We start from the raw sequence: 18,948 nt of genomic DNA, 5'->3' as shown, positions 1-18,948 counted from the left end.
GAAGTGGTTACAGTCTTCACTTCCTTGTTCCGATTCTGCGCATAAAGTCGCTTAGTTCCAACAAAAATACCAGCTAAAGCTCGTCTTTAGCGGTGTAGCTTTCCACAGAATTCGGTGTCAGACCGTGGAACAAGTGAACAAAACAATGAAGCTCAGAGACGTTAGTCTTTCTGCGTTCAGCGGATTTTTGCACTACATCTCCCATGATGCATTGGGTTAAAGTGACACTGTCTTGGCGCACGAGTCTCTCCTCTTAACGTCTTGAAACAACAACGAACACATATCAAGCAGTTTTTGAATCTTTTAACTTAACTTTTATTACATATTTTTTTTTAAAAACAGTTGTAACTTCCAGCTTTTTCTGCCACATTTATCACAAAAATGCATGTGAGAATGCAGAGGGGCTGTAGATCAATACATACTATGAGTTTCTCCTTTTTTTTTTTTTTGGATGCTGATGTGCCGCGGGATTTTTGTCAAGGTTAAAGGGTGCCGTGGCTCAAAAAAAGGTGAAAAACACTGTTCTAGAATTAAGAACAGAAAGAAAATCTTCAGCCTTTAAAAATGTTGCGGCATGGCAAAACACACATCACCTTCTACCCTATTTAACTTTCCATGTCTGTTAAAATTAGCATTGGTCTGAAAATTTCAGTCCCAGTCTTTTGGACCAAATACAATTAGGCAAGGCACATTTATTTGTATAGCACATTTCATGTCCAAAGCAATTCAAAGTGCTCTACATAGAACGTTAAAAGAAACATTCATAAGAAATATTAAGAGGGATCATTAAAATAAGATTTAAAATAAGATTTAAATAAAGTAAAAAACAATCTGAATTTAAATCAAGCATAGATAAACAGTGAGGATGTAAACTTTTAAAACCAAACTAATTAAATGCAGAGAACAGGTGAACGTGTTCAAACCCAACCGATTTTCGCTGACGATGAGCCGAGTGAACATGCAAATTCATTCCCTGACATTTTTTTTTTTTAACTTGTCCTGTCCAACAGCTGGGCAGACAGATGAGAACTGAAGGCCTCTTGTGTTGGACATATTTTACTTTAACAACAGGGGTTTTTAATCTTCAGACAAACCAGAGGTATGTCTGAATAAACCCCTTTTGTAATTGAGGCCAAACTTTATTAATTTCAGTCATATTTGTCTATAATCTTTGGTGTTGGACCGGACGGAAAAGGAAAGGAGGGAAAAAATAGAGGGATGTTAAAGAGAGGGGGGGGGGTAGGAGGGTGATAATAGGAGGGGGGGGACCATAAAGCAGCATAAAGCAACAAGTTTACTGGATGTTTATCATTACGGTAAGGTTCAAATGTAGTACAAATCCCAAAGGGCGAGGCCTGTCCACACACACACTCAAATGTTATAAACACACCTGCTAGCTGCAAAAATGTCCACATGTCAACATGTACACAAAACAGATAGTGTTCACACACGCATACTTATGCCTTCAAACCAACTAGTGTGAAATATTTCATTCATTCAATCATGCAAACTATTAGTGCAAAGGTGAGCTAAAACCTGTGCTCAATTGAGTGTTTATGTTCTTCTAAAATGGATGGTGGAATGTGAAAAGAAGGAGGGAGAGTGCCCAGCCATCCCCACACCAAGACCCCCGCCGCAGCAGCCGCGGCAGCCAGAACCCCCCAACGCCACACGGCAGCAGGCAGAGAACAACCGTCCCCCGGGCGATCACATCCGCCACCCAAGCCAGGGCCAGCAGGACCGCCGCGAGGCCCCCAGAGCCAGAGAGCAGGGAGGCACGGGGGGAAAGAGAGTGCCGCCCCAGCCCAACCAGGAGAGCAGCCCCCCTGCCGCGCCGGGAGGGCCCAACGCAGGGCCCCAACCGAGACAGGTGCCCACAGCCCCAGACGAGTACCCCACCACCACCCAGGAGTTCTGGGCATCCCCCTGCGCCAACCCCAGGTACGAGCCAGGACCCCCCAAGGGTTGACCCGCTCCGCACTCCAGGCAGCCACCCACCCGGCCCACGGTTGGTCCAGGAAGGAGCAAGGCAGGGGCCAGCCGTCCCCACTCAGGAGGGGAAAAGGGGGGCCCACCAGGGGTGTTGTAAACATGGCCCGACCAGGCTCGGCCACAGTTGGAAATTTGGCGGGGCCCAGCACTCAGGGACAAGTGCCAGAACCCACCCCACAGGGATACGGACCGCCCCAGCTCATGTGTAATATGAACCCTCTCCCTGCGCGGAGAGAACACCACCGGGCCCAGGAAACCGGCACCCAAGGGACACGGCCACCGTTGCCAAGGGTCCAATACCCCCCACCAGGGATGGGGTAGGGGACAGATGGTCCTAGGTCCCACCTTCCTTGCAAAATGCGTGTGTGTGTGTTTGTGAGGGTGTGTGTGCATGTGTGTGTGTTTTTATGTTTGAATGTATATTTTGAGGAGTAAAGGGTGTGTGTACTAAGGGGGTGCAGTTAAAATTGGCGGGTAGGGCACTGAGGGGACATCTCCTGATTACTCACAGTGATGTCCCCTCACCCTCCCCACCAAGGGGCCATAAATGTCTAAGGTGCGGTTAAAATTGGCGGGTAGGGTGCTAGGAGGACATCTGCTGCTTGCTGGCAGTGATGTCCAAGCAGCCCTCTACCAAGGGCCCTACATGTCTAAGGTGCAAATAAAACCGAGAGAGGAGGGGCCATTCCATACGGCAACCATGGGAGGGGGACCAGTGCCAAGTAGCCCCCCCCCCCAAGGTGCATCGCAGGCTAAACCCCCTACCCCCTCACCCTAATATGAGATTATATGAAGAAGGGGGTAAGTTGGGGACAGCTGGTAGACTGTCCCCTGGTGGTCAAACAGCTGTCCCCCAGCCCCCCCCAGCATAGGGGCCAGGTCCCCTCAGCCCAGGGGTCCCATCCCAGGAGGCGCCGACACCCCAGGCCCAGCACCACCCACCCCACAGAGAGAGAGAGTAGCCAGAGAAAAACGCCCCCCCCCCGGAGCAGGTCCAGGCCCCCACCCCCAGGCGCCGGCCCTGGGCTCTGGTCGACGGGACTGAGGTCCGAGGCAGCCAACCGGCCGGGGCAACCGCCAATTGCCTCAGCGGAGACCCCGACCCGTCAACCCCCCAAGGTCCCGTACCAATAGTCCCCCCCCCCGGAAAGCCCCCCCACAGGACAGGACTGACAAGCCCCCACCCCCACCCCAGACCCCGCAGCCGCAGCGGATGACACCCAGAGCGACCGAGGGTCCCAAGAGGGTTGTCCCGTCCCAGAGCCAGGGAAGGGTTGATCCCAGCCCCAGGTGTAGATGGGCAGCCCATCCAGCGACTATGTGGGCCCCCTGCCAACCCCCCCCCAGCACAGGCAAAGCATTCCCTGACATTAGATGGCGCTTAATGTAAAACAGAAATACCCCTGTACACAAGGTGGTGCTGCGCAACTTTACGCTTCTTAAACTCACTTTTCACTCGCTTTTCACTCAGAAGAAGAGAGCAAGTATTTACGCGCTTGTCAGAATCATACAAAGAAAACATGAATATTTCAAGCACTAGTGGCTCCAGCTCTAGTTCCAGCGATGAAGAAATTATTGTTCTGTTGAATGATGACGCTACTAGACGCCACTAGATGCTAGACGCTACTTGGCGGATATCTTCTTATCTGACAGTATTGTGTTTGAGCGCCCCCAAGTTGTGTTTTACTGTAACTTCAGAGGCTCCAGACACGTGTGCAAAAGCGGCATTCTCACTGGTCGTATAGTTTTTGACGCACTGCGTCAAACCAAAAAAACGAAGCCAAGGCGTTTTTTCGCGTCGGTGTCCACACTCACATTAGTGCCCTTTGTTTAGTCACGAGGCATTAAACGCCGGCGAATATCACGTGCGAAATTCGTCCCGGTGTGAACAGGCCTTTAGATTAGTTTCACCTAATCTAAGGCCATCTGGAAGTCTGTTTATATTGACGTGTGACTGAGCAGCTCCGTCTCTCTGTCTTAGCGAGCACCGTGAGAACACACGCACGCACACATGCACGCACGCACACACAGGTTGGTGCACGCCTCCACGTATTAAACAAACTCTTTTGTTATGAAACCATAGTTTCTTACAAATCACTGTTTATTTTTTCACAGTTTAGGCCTCAGGTGCACACTTGGTCATTAGTACTTTAGCAATAGCCAAGGGTTATAACCATTGACTGTATGAGACAACTGGACTGAGCTAGTGAGACGGCCCCCATGAAAAATGACCTCTGATTCCAACCAAATGAATCTGTCCGTAGTATGTCAGTTGCCATGTTGGAACCAGATGCCCTCAGTAAACAGTGATTGATCCATGTCAGACTTGGTCTACATTTCTTTGGCAACCATTCTCTCCAATCCATAGCAAACATGTTAGAAGGGCACATCCCTTCCACTAAAAGTGGGCTCAGGAGAATCTGTCAAATTCTTTAAATGTTCAACAGGAGGCCACCTACCTTCATTGAGGCGTCTGATGGATCTGTTTACAACTTCAATAACTTGCGCTTTAGCTAAATAAAATGAAAACAAAAAAAAGATTAGCAAGAACTAGGATTAGAAAGATGTAGCAGACCAAGAATAGTTATTTTGACAAGTACAATTATACAATTCAATTATACAATACAATTCAAGTTAATGGGATTTTGGCTTTTTGGGACCAGTGGGTACTTCCTATTTGGAATGCAAGGGGGGATGAGTCTCTCAGTCCAGTTCTTTTATTTAGTCAATGGGCAGAACTGGTGACACAGTAAAACTGTAAAAGTACACCCCCCTTAATTTTTATTGCCGTTAACAAAAGCTTCAAAATCCACTGGAATTTCTTTAATAGTGTAAATACTGCATAGTATGTTGATATTTCATGGATTTTGTTGTTGGGTAACGGTCTTTGTGCCAAAAATGTTTTTGTTTGATTACTTCTATACTTGCCACAATGTGGCAAATTCTCAAGGGTAATAAAGGTTGCATACACACCTATCTGATGCACAGGTGATGATGCTCACCGCACTCTTGCTAGTAAGGTGTGACCACTTGCCCCTTATTTACCCCGTGCAAATGTGCACACATGGGGTGTTCATGTTTTCCTTAAGTATCCTTGAGACCACCGCAGGCGTCTCACCTACTTCACCCTTACTTACCCGTGTGTTGTATACAACCTGTCGCTCATGGCATGCCTATGTGGGCTCACGCTCTGTGACCTAGCTATTTCCTGCAGGCCATCTGCAAGCCTAATGGAAGTTCGCCCATATTTTACCGCAGGCAGCCCGTATCTCACCATAAGCCTAAGGCTTTAGGAAGAAGGGCCACCTACCAGACTCATCACTGAGTTTAATTAAAAAATGTGTGTTTAGTTGAGGATGACATTTGAAACATTTGAAAATGTCATCCTCCGTTTCTTTTAAGGCAATAAACTTTTGTGTTTGATAATCACCAGATATTGGCAGAGCATTTCTAAAGCTTCTCCAAATGATTATCATTCTCGAAAGTCTTGACTTCCATAGTTTAGTGTTAAGGACCAGCCATTTTGAATAAAGCAATGGAAGGAAGTAGAAAGCATCCCAGATCAGCTCTCTGGGTGTACTTTAAACTACTTGAGGAGAAAAATTGTAAATGTGTGCTGGATGTAAACAAATATGCAATCATACAACATCAATGTGGAGCACCTGAGAACAAAAAATCCTAAATTTTCATCCAGTTCAGGCTCAACAAAGCCCAGAGGTTAATCTAATTATGGTATGCACACACAACTGTAATCAAATTCATTAATATTGTGTTTGTTCTCTGTAAAATGTTGTAGTTGGGACTTTGAAATAAAGTCAGATGCATGTGACTTTAAAATTACACTTGTGTGACACAGCACACAGATGCACACCTTAACCCTTATGCTATCTGAAATGACCCCACCCTTGCATTGATGTGTTCTCCCTACCATGACAAAGGTGGATAAAGGTGGAAAGATTTTATGATATCCATGGACACCAGTGAAGATCACAAATCATTGAAGAAAAAAGGTTCAGACCACTGTCTAGTGGGTCTAGATTAGAGCCCTGCGCGGGACTATTTTCTTCATCGCGCTCCCGCCCGCGCCCGCTGAATTTCTGACCAATCCCGCCCGCTCCCGCAACGTATGCGTTACACTCCCGCCCGCTCCCGCGATATGTATGTCCACTCCCGCCCGCACCCGCAAAACTCAGAGAATTTAGTCCCGCACAGTAATAGAGATGCATTGATTTTGTATCGTCCCCCGTCCCGCAAGAAAAAAACATGTATTTTTATTGATATTATTAAAGAGATTCATGTCCCTCCTCCAGCCTCAACTTTTGATGCATTCCTCTTGTGTAATGTGCAACTTAAATATTAAATATATTTTCACAAATCCTGTTCGGTTAAAAGTGTCCGTGTGTGCGCGCGCAGACAGACGGCCTGAAACGCGCTCTTAGGTAGAGGCGGGGCGGGGCGCACCCCCAACATCAGGTTACATGACAGAGGCCATTGGGCGTCTCTACCTGGTGCCTTCACGGAGCTTCAGTACATAAGAATCCAACAGCTGCACAGCCTAACGTAGTCCGCTAATATATATTCATGAGATATTCATGCCAGCACTGATCCCGCGGGGTTTATTTTTTGCCGCCCGCTCCCGCCCGCAGCACAATCCAAACCGCCCAATCCCGCGAGATTTGGGTTGGGTCCCGCGGGACCCGGCGGGACCCGATCCCAATGCAGCCCTCTAGTCTAGATGACCCAACTTCCAATGTTAAAGTGCCTAGGATAGCACAAGGGTTAAAGCAACATACATCATAAAAAGTCTTAGTAATTGCTTGTTTGCCCAAAGGGATTTGACATATCTATCCTGAGGCGAAGTAAAAGACATATAAACATGACCATTCATGATCTGATACAAGACAAGAGAGAGAAGAATTGGCAGCAGATAAGACCAATGTACGCATGTGTGCATAAGGAGAGAGCAGTGTTTACCTAAGTCATAATGGAGTTTTTTAATTCTGCCTTAGGAAAAAACATTACTTTTGTGCGTCCTGCATATTTTAAAATAGCTGGGTTTATAGGAATACCCAATATGAATTATTACTACATCTTTCTCTTCTTTGTCTTCTTTATTTCAGTGCTTGGAAACACAGCTGTAATGACTGTGATTTATCTGGATCACAATCTGAGGACTGCAAAGTATGTAGCAGTTTTTAACCTTGCCTTTGTGGATTTGTTGGGTAACACAGCTCTTGTCCCAAAAGTCATTGATACGTTTTTGTTTAATCACTACTATATCTCATATAATGAGTGTTTGACATACTTTTTCTTCTGCTACATGTGCCTTTCAATGCAGGCTCTTAACCTGGTTGCTCTCTGCTACGATCGTCTGGTTGCTATCATGTTTCCTCTGCATTATCAAGTCACAGTGACGCCCAAGATCATGCTTTCTATAATTCTTGCTTTCTGGCTTTTTGTTATAATTGCTGTTTCAACTGCAGCCGGTCTTTTGACCAGACTTTCCTTCTGTAACTCGGTGGTTATTAACAGCTACTTTTGTGACCATGGCCAGATATTTGGAATAGCATGCAATGATTATTCTCCAAGTTACATATTCAGTGATGTATTGATAGCTATTATTCTTTGGATCCCTTTAATAATTGTCATTTCCAGTTATGTTTGTATTTGCTTTGCTCTCTTTAAAGTGTCCACAATCCAAGAAGGAGTGAAAGCTTTTAAAACGTGTACAGCTCATTTGTCTTTAGTGGCAATCTATTTTTTTCCCATTTTAATTACATTCACTAATACAAACATTCATCCAAATCACAGGATCATAAACCTCTCGTTGACCGCTGTCTTTCCACCCATGTTAAACCCAATCATTTATGTTCTGCAGACACAAGAGATTAAGGCCTCATTTAAGAAAGTTTTAAAAATTAGAAGTCGGTTCAAAGTTTCTGGAAAGTAATTCAGTCGGTCTGTTCAGAAAATGACATAAAGAAGGAAAACAAAAGTATATGAAATGATTTTCTTTCTGTACATCAGAATATCAATTTTACATATCTGGTGACGGTTTGTTAGTTTAGTTGTCACCCAGGCTTTTGCTTATGATGTTAACTATTTGTAGAACTGAACTGAAACAGTGATGACCATGTATATTGTTACTCAATTATTTGTTTAAACAAATGTCTCATAGACATGTCAACATGGGTGTTGTGATGTTCTCCTTGTTATTGCCTCCTTCATCCAGGCTTTATAAAGTTTAAACGATAATTCATTTATTTATTGAGTTAGATTTTTCATGCCATACCTACATTTCTTCTACAAAACCTTAACACTATGGGTAGAAACCATGTCTTCATTTTATCAGTGACTGACTTCCTGTCTTTCCATTAAATTAAAGGTTCTTCGTGGCTTTTTGTTTGTCCTAAATATCAGCTTCTTTCTGACACTCTGCAGGTTTTGTGCACACTTGGATGAACTGAAAGTTACTTTTCCTGGTTTGTTCTTTTTTTCTTTTCTTCCCTAACCTAAATATTCTCATACCATTATCTGCATTTAGTGATGATGCCACTAGTTTACCTGTTCCTGACTATCATCTGCTTGCCTGTTCTCACTGTTTTCAAAATAAGTTAGCCCTAATCTAGCATATTCATAGAGCTAGGATGCAGGATCTTGACCCCAATGTATGGCCCCAATAAAATGCATAGAAATTAATTGTAAATAAAGAAATAAAAGGGCTAGAAGACACAGAGCATAACAGGTTTATTACAAAGAGGAGAATAAAAGATATAGCTACATGATAAAGATGTTCCATTCAATTGTTTATAAAAAGTTCTGTTACTAATAAACTTGAAAGAAATTGTTACGGTGGGGGTAGAGGGAGCACCCAGGTGCAGAGAGGAGGAGGCAGGAGGGTTTAAGAACAAGGTCTTTCATAACTATATTTAAATACACGTCTTTTGTTATTTAGACTAAACTTTCTTCATCCTTCTCATATCTATAACAGTCTTTTGTTGGATCGGACGGAAAAGAAAAGAAAGGAAGAAGAGAGAAGGATGGGGTGGGGGTGGGGGGTGGTTGTGTACAGTCAGGTTTAAAAGTGATATAAATCCAAAAGGGGATGGGGCCTGTCCACACAGTCAGTCAATTGCCACAAACATACCTGTGGGCTCCAAAAATGCACACATACAAAACATCAACATGTACACAATACAACTGATGTTCACAAATGCATGCTTAGGCATTCAGACCCTCCCATGTGAAATATTTCATTTAATCACTCAAACTATGTGTGCAAAGGTAAGATAGCACCTGTGCTCGAGTGGATCTTTGTGTTCTTCCAAAGTGGATGATGGGATGGCAGCATATGTAGTTTAAGGAAACTGGAAAGCCCTGAGAAAACCCTCACATTCAGGAGAACATGGAAGCTCCGCAAAGATCCCAGCTGGGATTTGATCAACAAGAATCAATAGGGAGTGAATGAATAATGGACATACATTTTAAGTGCTTTAAGCATCCGGAAAAGAAAAGAAAAATCCAATCCATTAATATTATAAACAAATAAATGTTAACTAATGCCTGTAATGTTTGCAGGGCTGATATTTACTCCAAGGCTCATAAAACTAAAATCAGAATGCCGGGATCTTGAATCTGGGACATTTCTTACAGTTGGGTATATTAATGTATTGTATATACTGCAATCATGAGCTCTCTTTAAATGACTAAAGGCTTTTTTTCTAAACGTTTTTTTTCGTGCAGTATTACCCTGGATAAGACGAAATACCTTTTCTAAAGAGCCATAATAGAGCCCTTTGTTTACTATGTATGCATCTTTCAGCATAAGACAACAAACTTAGTTAAGACTTTCTGCAAAAAAAATCAGAAAAAAAAACACAGATTGTACTTAAAGTTTAATACCATCTGCAACTTTACCTCTCAAATCAAATCAAATCAAACTTTATTTATAAAGCACTTTTCATATAAAAATATAACTGGAGTGCTTTACATTAAAACACAACAAAACATAAAAACAAGCATGAACAAGCACAAAAATTAAAAAATAGTACCTCCCTCCCCCTACCTAGCACCCCACTCCTTTCACACCTCCCACCCACTAACTGATGGGGAAAGACATTGAGAAATAGGCTGAGCACGAAAACAAGATATTGGAAATGCTGATAATTGGAACCTCCCTTTCTGTGAATAGCTGCAGACTGCCAAATGCAGCATCACAGGCAGGGACCGCTCCACCACAGCAAGGTGGTGATGCAGTTTCCCCATCCAGAGCCGCAGTGGCTGAACAGCAGCCGACCCAGAGGGAGAGGTCCAAACTGAGGAAGCACCGGAAATAAATATTAAAATGAGAATAAAAAAGTAAACATCTTGATAAAAACAATACAACATTGAAATAAGGTAAATTAAAATAACGTGTTAAAAAAATCTAGTTCAAGTTCATAAAACAAGATAAAATGGATATATAAATAAATACATAAAAGCAGTAAAACAATTAGCTAAAAGCCAGGTTAAAAAGATAGATCTTTAGCCTTTTCTTAAAAACTTCAATGCTCTCTGCGGCTCTCAGGTCTTCTGACAGACTGTTCCTTAAACGGGGGCCATTTGGAAGACCAGCAAGGAGGGCGTTACAATAATCAATTTTACTCATAATAAAAGCAGCAATAGCATCTCCATATTAGCAAGAGAGAGTAGTGGGCAGACCCTAGCCAGATTTCTAAGATGATAAAAACCAGTTTTAACCATCTGTATTATATGTGGGATAAAAGTTAGCTTAGAGTCGAAAATAACGCCTAGGTTTCTGACTGTTTCTCTCTTGGCTTCAGGACCGATAACTAAAATTTCTGTTTTCTCCTGGTTGAGCTGCAGGAAATTATTTGCCATCCATAATTTCACATCTGAAATACAGTTAAAAAGTACTTCTATTGGTCTTGTGTCATCAGGAGACAGCTATGTACAGATGGGTATCATCAGCATTGCTATGAAAACTGATGTTGTGGCTCCTGATGACGTTCCCCAGAGGAAGCATGTAAATGTTAAAAAGCAAGGGGCCAAGGATGGAACCTTGAGGCACACCATAATTAATTTCATGGACCCCAGAAAAGTGTGTGTCCACGCTTACCATAAAGTTTCTCTCCATGAGATACGATTCGAAACACTTGAGAACAGTCCCTGAAAGGCCAAGACTTTGAAGTACGTTTACAAGGATCAGGTGATCAACAGTATCAAAAGCTGCGCTTAGATCTAGTAGAACTAGTACTGAGATCTGACCTGAATCCAAGGCACACCTGACATCATTAATGATTTTTACTAAGGCTGTATCAGTACTGTGGTTCGTTCTAAAGCCAGACTGGTTTATCTCAAAAATGTTGTTTTGTAAGATAAACTCATTCAGTTGAATAAAAACAAGTTTTTCTAAAACCTTGCTTAAAAATGGCAAGTTGGACACAGGGCTGTAGTTATTAAAAACTGAAGGGTCTAAATTATTTTTTTTCAGTAAAGGTTTCACCACTGCCGTTTTAAAGGCAGCAGGAAAAACACCCGTCTGTACAGTAGAAAGGAGTTCATGATATTTAAAATGTCACTCTCAAAAGACCCGTAAAATTATTTAAAAAGTGATGTAGGGATGGGATCTAAAAAACAAGTTGTTGTATTTACTCTGGAGAAAACTCGACCAAGTGTTGCAGCTTCAACCAGTCCAAAACTGTCCAGTGCTTCCTCAGGTAAGATAAAGCCATCTTTACCAATAAAAAAGGCTTTTCAGTTAATTTATGATGTTCGATCTGACAGAACCGATCTTGCTCCTGAAGTGGTCTGCAAAGTCCTCACACAATGAGGCTGGCATTGCGTTTTTATTCACATTGGAGTTGATTAAAGACTCAATTGTGGGGAAGAAGACTCTGGGATTATTTTTTTTTGCAGAAATGATATTTGCAAAGTAGGACTTTCTAGTCTGTGTTACTGTTAGATTATATAGTTTTAGTTGGTCTTGGTGCAGTTGATAGTTTATTTCAAGTTTGTGTTTTCTCCAAAGTCTTTCGGCAGATCTACAACGTCTCTTCAATTGTTTAATTTCCTCAGTTCTCCAAGGGGGTGTGGGTTTGATTCTTATCTTCTTAGATTTTAAGAGTAGCAACTGAGTCGAGACTGGATTTTAATTTACTGTTAAAACTGTCAAGTGGATCACAAGGGGCTGGTAAGACAGGTGAAGAGTTAGAGCGAACAGATGTAATAAATTTTTCGACCACCTCAGGAGTCAAGTAGCGTTTCGTCACCGTTCTCACAGAGGTCTCTTGTTTTACAAAACCAGTGATGTTAAAAATCACACAGTAATGGTCAGAAACCACCAGGTCCACAACAGTGGACACACTGGTAGGTAAACCATGACTGATGACAAGGTCAAGAGTGCGCCCCCTGTTGTGAGTCGGCTGCACGACGTGTTGTTTAAAATCCAGAGAAGCGAGCAAGTCCAAGAACTGAGTGGTGCAATAGTCCGACTTCCTGTCTATATGCAGGTTAAAATCACCAGTTATTAAAATCATGTTAAAGGAAGTGAGGACAGATGCTAGAAACTCCAAAAACTCCTCAATAAAAGCAGAGCTTGGTTTGGGTGGTCTGTATACTGTGATGCATGAAACTGGAGGGCTGTTAAAAAAAAAGGCGTGATGTTCAAAGCTGGGGTACTCATCTAATGAAATCTGCTTGGCTGCAAAGGAGTTGGACATTATAGATGCAGTACCCCCACCCTTTTTGCCCTCCCTGATTGAAAAAAACAAAGCTAAAATTGGGTGGAGAGGCCTCTGTGAGAACAGTAGATGCATCTGTGCTCAGCCATTTTTCAGTTAAAAAGAGACCATCAATTTTACAATTTTGGATAAAATCATTTAAAATAAAGGTTTTGTTGGACAATGATCGAAATTTCAAAAGTGCCAAGTTTAAAGAGGGGGGAGTGGAGTGATTGTGGAAGCTGGTTCCTCAGGTTTTGGTGCTTCCTTTAGTGGACAAAGGCAGTTAATGTTTACAATCAGGTCTTCCCCTCATGGAAGACCTGATTGTAATAATAGTCTTAATGGGATAGGCTGGGGGGCCAGCAGGTCGTGGCAAGAAAGCACTGTCGATGGTTGAAGCAGTTTCTTGGGGAATGTGGGGTGGTGATACCACATCCAGTCAGTCACTTCCACAGACCGATGTCTGGACAGATGAAGAGGAGGTCTGGACTGGTGTGGGCATGATGGGGGCCGGTGATGTCTGGACAGAGTGTCTGATGTTTGCAGCTAAAACATTGCTGCCCAGTGGACTGGGGTGAATCCCATCAGTTTTATAAAATTAGGTGCTGTTCAAGAAAAGATTAAAATTGTCAATAAAAACAAACTTACCGGATTTCTTGGTATACCAAATAGCCCTTACACGGCCTGGAGGTGTGTTTGGGGTCTTTGTCCTGTTGAAAAAATAAATGATGGTCCAACTAAACGCAAACCGGATGGAATAGCATGCCGCTGCAAGATGCTGTGGTAGCTATACTGGTTCAGTATGCCTTCAATTTGGAATAAATCCCCAAAAGTGTCACCAGCAAAGCACCCCCACACCATCACACTTCCTCCTCCATGCTTCACAGTGGGAACCAGCCATGTACAGTCCATCCGTTCACCTTTTCTGCTTTGCACAAAGACACAGTGGTTGGAATCAAAAATCTCCAATTTGGACTCATCAGACCAAAGCACAGATTTCCACTGGTCTAGTGTCCATTCCTTGTGTTCTCTAGCTCAAACAAGTCTCTTCTGCTTGTTGCCTTTCTTTAGCATCGGTTTCCAAGCAGATATTCTACCATGAAGGCCTGATTCACACAGTTGTTGTAGAGATGTGTCTGCTGCTAGAACTCTGTGTGCCATTGACCTGGTCTCTAATCTGAGCTGCTGTTAACCTGCCATTTCTGAGGCTGGTGACTCGGATGAACTTATCCTCCACAGCAGAGGTGACTCTTGGTCTTCCTTTCCTGGGGCGGTCCGCATGTGAGCCAGTTTCTTTGTAGCGCTTGATGGTTTTTGTGACTGCACTTGTAGACACCTTCAAAGTTTTCCCAATTTTTCAGACTGACTGACCTTCATTTCTTAAAGTAATGATGACCATACGTTTCTCTGTACTTAGCTGCTTTTTTCTTGCCATAATACAAATTCTAACAGTCTATTCAGTAGGACTATCAGCTGTGTATCCACTTGACTTCTGCACAACACAACTGATGGTCCCAACCCCATTTATAAGGCAAGAAATTACACTTGTTGTTACACTTATCTGCTAATTTGTTACTTGCATTGGATCAAAGTTTTTTTCATTTGACTTTTGATGTTTTAATTTTGATGTATTAAATTGTTATTTCATTTTTTATTGCATGCTATTACAAGTATCTGGGCATGGTCAGCAGTTTTTAAAAAATAAATACATTTTGTGAATATATCAGAAATAAATAAATATTTAACTCTGGCCCAGCACCCAAAAACAGTTTTCAAAACAGATTTTATACAAACAATAATTCTATTGGAAAACATGAAAACACCTTGTAGATTTATATCACTATCTTTTGGTATACAGAGTTAGTGGGAGCCCTAACAAGAGGACATGAGACCATTCATATATAGTGACTTACTTTTGTTTTGGAAACTGAAACTTACATTTTACAAAAATTGATAATATTATGTGAGAAAGACAAGTGTTTTTGCCATGGCATGAAAAAGGTTGGTGTACTGTGCTTTAATTTCCTTACTTTTCTAATTAACATGTGGTTTGAACAAATAACTATTCAGAAAAATGTTAAAAGTCTATTGTTGTGCTGAATACATCAGCGTTTAGGGAACGTGAAGCATGTTTATTTGATGATGTAAATGGGACACATGGGAAATAGGAGTGATAAACATAAGCTTCACTTCATAACCCACTCAAGCAGATGCATTTTCAGAGCCCTGCTACTTCACAACAGAAGGGGAGGATCCTTCTCCATTTCTCCATAAAAACTGACCTAATTTTTTAAGGAGTACACTAAACTACCTGAAGCTTCTGTAACTGATGAATGCTTGCAAGTTTGATGATGGATTTATTTAATTCCGCTTTAGGAAGAAACATTACTTTTGTACGCCCTCCATATTTCATAATTACCGGATTTATTGGTATACCAAATGTAAAATATTACTATATCTTTCTCTTCTTTGTCTACATTGTTTCTGTGGTAGGGAACACCGCTGTAATGGCTGTAATATACATGGACAATAGTCTAAGAACTCCAAAGTATATTGCTGTTTTTAACCTTGCATTTGTTGATCTGTTGGGAAACTCAGCCCTGGTTCCAAAGGTTCTTGACATTTTCCTGTTTAACCATAATGTTATCCCTTATAATGACTGCATGACTTTCCTGTTTTTTTGCTACACTTGTCTCTGCATGCAGTCTTTCAATCTGGTTGCCCTCTCCTATGACCGCCTGGTGGCCATCATCTTTCCTTTGCATTATCAATTGAGGGTGAACCAGACATTTATGCTGTCAATGATTGCCTCGTTCTGGGTTTTTACTATAACTGCAGTACTGATTTCAGTCGGTCTTCTAACCAGACTTTCCTTCTGCAAGTCTGTTGTCATCAACAGTTATTTTTGCGATCATGGCCAGCTGTACAGACTTGCATGCAATGACAATTTTCCTAATGATGTTGTTAGCTTTTTTTACCCTGTTGTTATATTTTGGCTACCTCTGGTTTTTATTCTTTCGAGCTATCTATACATTGGCTATACTTTAGTTAAGGTGGCTACACTTCAACAAGGAATTAAGGCTTTTAAAACATGCTTGGCTCATCTCTCATTGGTGGTGGTCTATTTTACCCCAGTGTTGATTACGTTTACATTGATGGATAAAATTCACCCAAACAACCGGATTATAAATCTGTCTCTCACCTCAGTTTTTCCTCCGATGTTGAACCCGATCATTTATGTTCTACAGACAAAGGAAATCCAAACATCGCTCAAGAAAATTTCAAAAATCTATCGAAAATCCAAAATGAAAATAAAATCTTTACCAATGTGATCAAGAAAGTGTCTCAATTGGTCAATGTACAAATCCAACCTACAAGTTCTTTGAACCCAGTAGCTTTTTTCTGAAACTCTGTTTATGTATTTTTCTGCAAAGCTTGATGCATGTTTTATCTAAATCTTTACAAATGTAGAAAACTGTATAGATTGATGTTTTGATTCTAAAGTTACCCATTAGGCTGTATCAGAAATGTCTGGTAAATACTGATAACTGTAATTTAACACAAGCATAAATAATGTTAGAGTATTTTAGTGAATGGAAGAAAGATTAGAATTGATTTCTAGAAATGTTTTTCAATAGTTTCTTTTTATTTCAAGTTGTTTTTTGTTGCACAAGAAACACAAGATGCTTAATAAAACACTGTTAGTTAAAAATGTCTACAGTTTTTTAATTTTTTGGAACTAGAAGACGGCTATGAGCCTATTGTTGTATTGTTTTTTTGATTTTGATTTTATATATATATATATATATATATATATATATATATGTATATATATTTCATTTGTTTCAAGAAAACTTGTTTCTGCTTTGCCCTCATGGGTTCTGAAACCACCTGTGTGTGGCTTTTCTGCTATATATTTGTCCCTTTGAATAAAACTGTAAGCCATCATATACATGCAAGTCATTGTACAGTTTCAGGATAGACTCAAAGACTGCGAAGAGAGATCTTCTCATTCTTATTTGGAGATGCAGCCAGAGATCCTCACAAGTCTCTTTTTGCAAGTCTAACTCAGGTCTGAATTCTTTGCACTTGCACTTAACTGAACTGTCTTTCCCTTTGTTTTCTACAAATTGGATAAAATGCGATTACCTCCAGTTGCCAAATGGCCCTATATATTCCTACAAGACCATATTTCCCCCTTTTTTCTTCATTTTGCTCCATTTACATGAGTGAAAATCTCAAGGCCTACTGTTTACACAAATTCATTTGTTTCATTAGTCACCTGTAATGGTTTTACTGCACCAAAACGCAAGAAACAAGTAATGAGGATTTCTATGATCAAATAATTTTAACAAAATTTGAACTGTAATTCAATACATTCTTCTGTTACAGACAAAAGGAAATTAAATTCCCATAATTAGTTACTTTGTAACATGTTACCCCTGGTTGAAAATTAACATTTTGTTGTCACTACTTGTCTCTAAAAGACTTTGACTACTTCAAAACTTGTGGAGACAGAATGACAGGATGTTGGTGTTTTTGCTTTATCAAAGCAAAAAAATTTGTAACAAGAGATTTTATTGTTAGACCTGACGTCGATGTTCTTGAGCTACAGAAATAGGAATAAACAAAGAAAAGGTGCAAAAATAAAGTCTCCAGTCAAATCTTAAGTCTCTGTATGTCAGACTTCCATGCACGTTGGAGCCTCAAATCCAATTCCCATCTGTGAAAAATCCTTAATATATAAACATTGGTTTGCCTTTGAATTATTAGTCTCAGCTGTAATTGGATGATGTTGTACTTTAACCCTTGTGCTATCTTAGATAATTCCATCCTTACATTGACGTTTTCTCCCTACCATGACAAAGGTGGATAAAGGTGGAAAGATTTCATGTAATCCATGGACACCAGTGAAGATCACAAATCATTGAAGAAAAAAGGTTCAGAGCACTGTCTTGTGGGTCTAGATGACCCAACTCCCAATGTTAAAGTGCCTAGGATAGCACAAGGGTTACGTTGATATAAGCAGCTATAGCCAAATGGTTGATTTAAAAAAAATACAGAGAGTTTTATCACAACATAAATGGCACAAACAAGAACAAACTTGTACATACAAGTAAAAAAAATGTACAGGCTCGTTGGCATCATTAGAAACAATGACTCAGAGAAAGTCACCAATTTGAACCTCAAAATTTTAGTTGAACTTGTTGGTTTAGTTTACATTTCTTTACAACAAAATTACTGTAACTTTCATTGGGGTTTCACTGCCAACAATCTGGGCCCGGCAAAGCTGTGTTACCTGGAAAGGGCAACATAGATCACCAGGGACCCCACTCACCCATCTCATGGACTTCTCACCATCAGGCAGTAGATACCACAGCTTGCCTTATGGAACAGTAAGGCTGCATGATAGCTGCTACCCCGCTGCCATCAAACCAGGGCTCGACATAGCCATTTGTCCGCTGGCCCGGTCCTGTTTTTCGAGCAGTGCGGACCACAAGACTTTATTTTTTACTTGTCCGCTCGGGCCACTAAAATATCTAACAATTAATACATTTTTCACCTTTTACAATAAAGTATATTTTGCGAAAACGTGTAGATTTACCTCGTCTTTATAATTCACTTTTTCTGCTAGTCCTGTGTTCAGACTTCAAGGGTTTCTATGGGAAACCTTTTATCACTCTTCTCCTCCTCTCCCGCCTGCGCGTGCGGCTGTCACTGCCGAGCACCACGCGGCACGCGCTCACTCAATTTTTTTTTCAAACTTTATTGAATGTAACAATTCAATACTAAACAATGTTAAACAGCAACAACGAAGGAACAAGCCAGTGGGTTATTATTACATTTTAGGCAGATATATTTAAACTGACACACATATCAGCGCGCGCCCCCTGGTGGTTTTTCACCGCGATGATCATAAATCCAACACCGTCACTGAAGAGAGACTGAAGCATGTCAGAGATGTGGAAGACATGGCAGGAATAGATAGGAATATGTTAGTAGTTATTAATTAGTAGTATGGACAGCAAGATATTTAATGAATGCATTGAAGATGAAACTGTATGCACTAAGCTTTAAGCTGAATGTCAAAGAATCAAAGGCAACTCAAAATACCTGAATCTCAGACTCAAATGGAGTATAAGGTCAAACTACTTAATTTTGTTTTTCTTTACAACACTGTAAGCAGTAAGTATTTCTAGTTAGCTGAATGATCTCAGTAATTTAATTGTAT

General features: G+C 41.1%; 2 protein-coding genes across 2 annotated transcripts; both read left to right on the top strand.

The window, feature by feature from the left end:
* The first annotated feature begins 6,976 nt into the window (after nucleotides 1–6,976).
* Nucleotides 6,977–8,119, top strand: LOC101175122 (olfactory receptor 6C4). The gene has a single exon (XM_004084035.3). The coding sequence runs from the start codon at nucleotides 6,977–6,979 to the stop codon at nucleotides 7,940–7,942; it is 966 nt and encodes a 321-aa protein (XP_004084083.1). The 3' UTR covers nucleotides 7,943–8,119.
* A 6,948-nt stretch (nucleotides 8,120–15,067) lies between these two features.
* Nucleotides 15,068–16,048, top strand: LOC101174880 (olfactory receptor 146-like). The gene has a single exon (XM_004084034.1). It carries the CDS (start codon nucleotides 15,068–15,070, stop codon nucleotides 16,046–16,048), a length of 981 nt encoding a protein of 326 aa, XP_004084082.1.
* Nucleotides 16,049–18,948: the final 2,900 nt, after the last annotated feature.

The sequence above is a fragment of the Oryzias latipes genome, chromosome 14 (genome assembly GCF_002234675.1).
Source record: "Oryzias latipes chromosome 14, ASM223467v1".
Taxonomy (NCBI): domain Eukaryota; kingdom Metazoa; phylum Chordata; class Actinopteri; order Beloniformes; family Adrianichthyidae; genus Oryzias; species Oryzias latipes.
The sequence above is the reverse complement of the archived record's forward strand: the minus strand, read 5'-3'. Positions and strand labels throughout refer to the sequence as shown.

What these genes read in the sequence shown, in the direction of transcription:
- LOC101175122 (XM_004084035.3), top strand. Translation starts at nt 6,977, where the DNA reads ATGGAGTTTTTTAATTCTGCCTTAGGAAAAAACATTACTTTTGTGCGT.
- LOC101174880 (XM_004084034.1), top strand. Translation starts at nt 15,068, where the DNA reads ATGGATTTATTTAATTCCGCTTTAGGAAGAAACATTACTTTTGTACGC.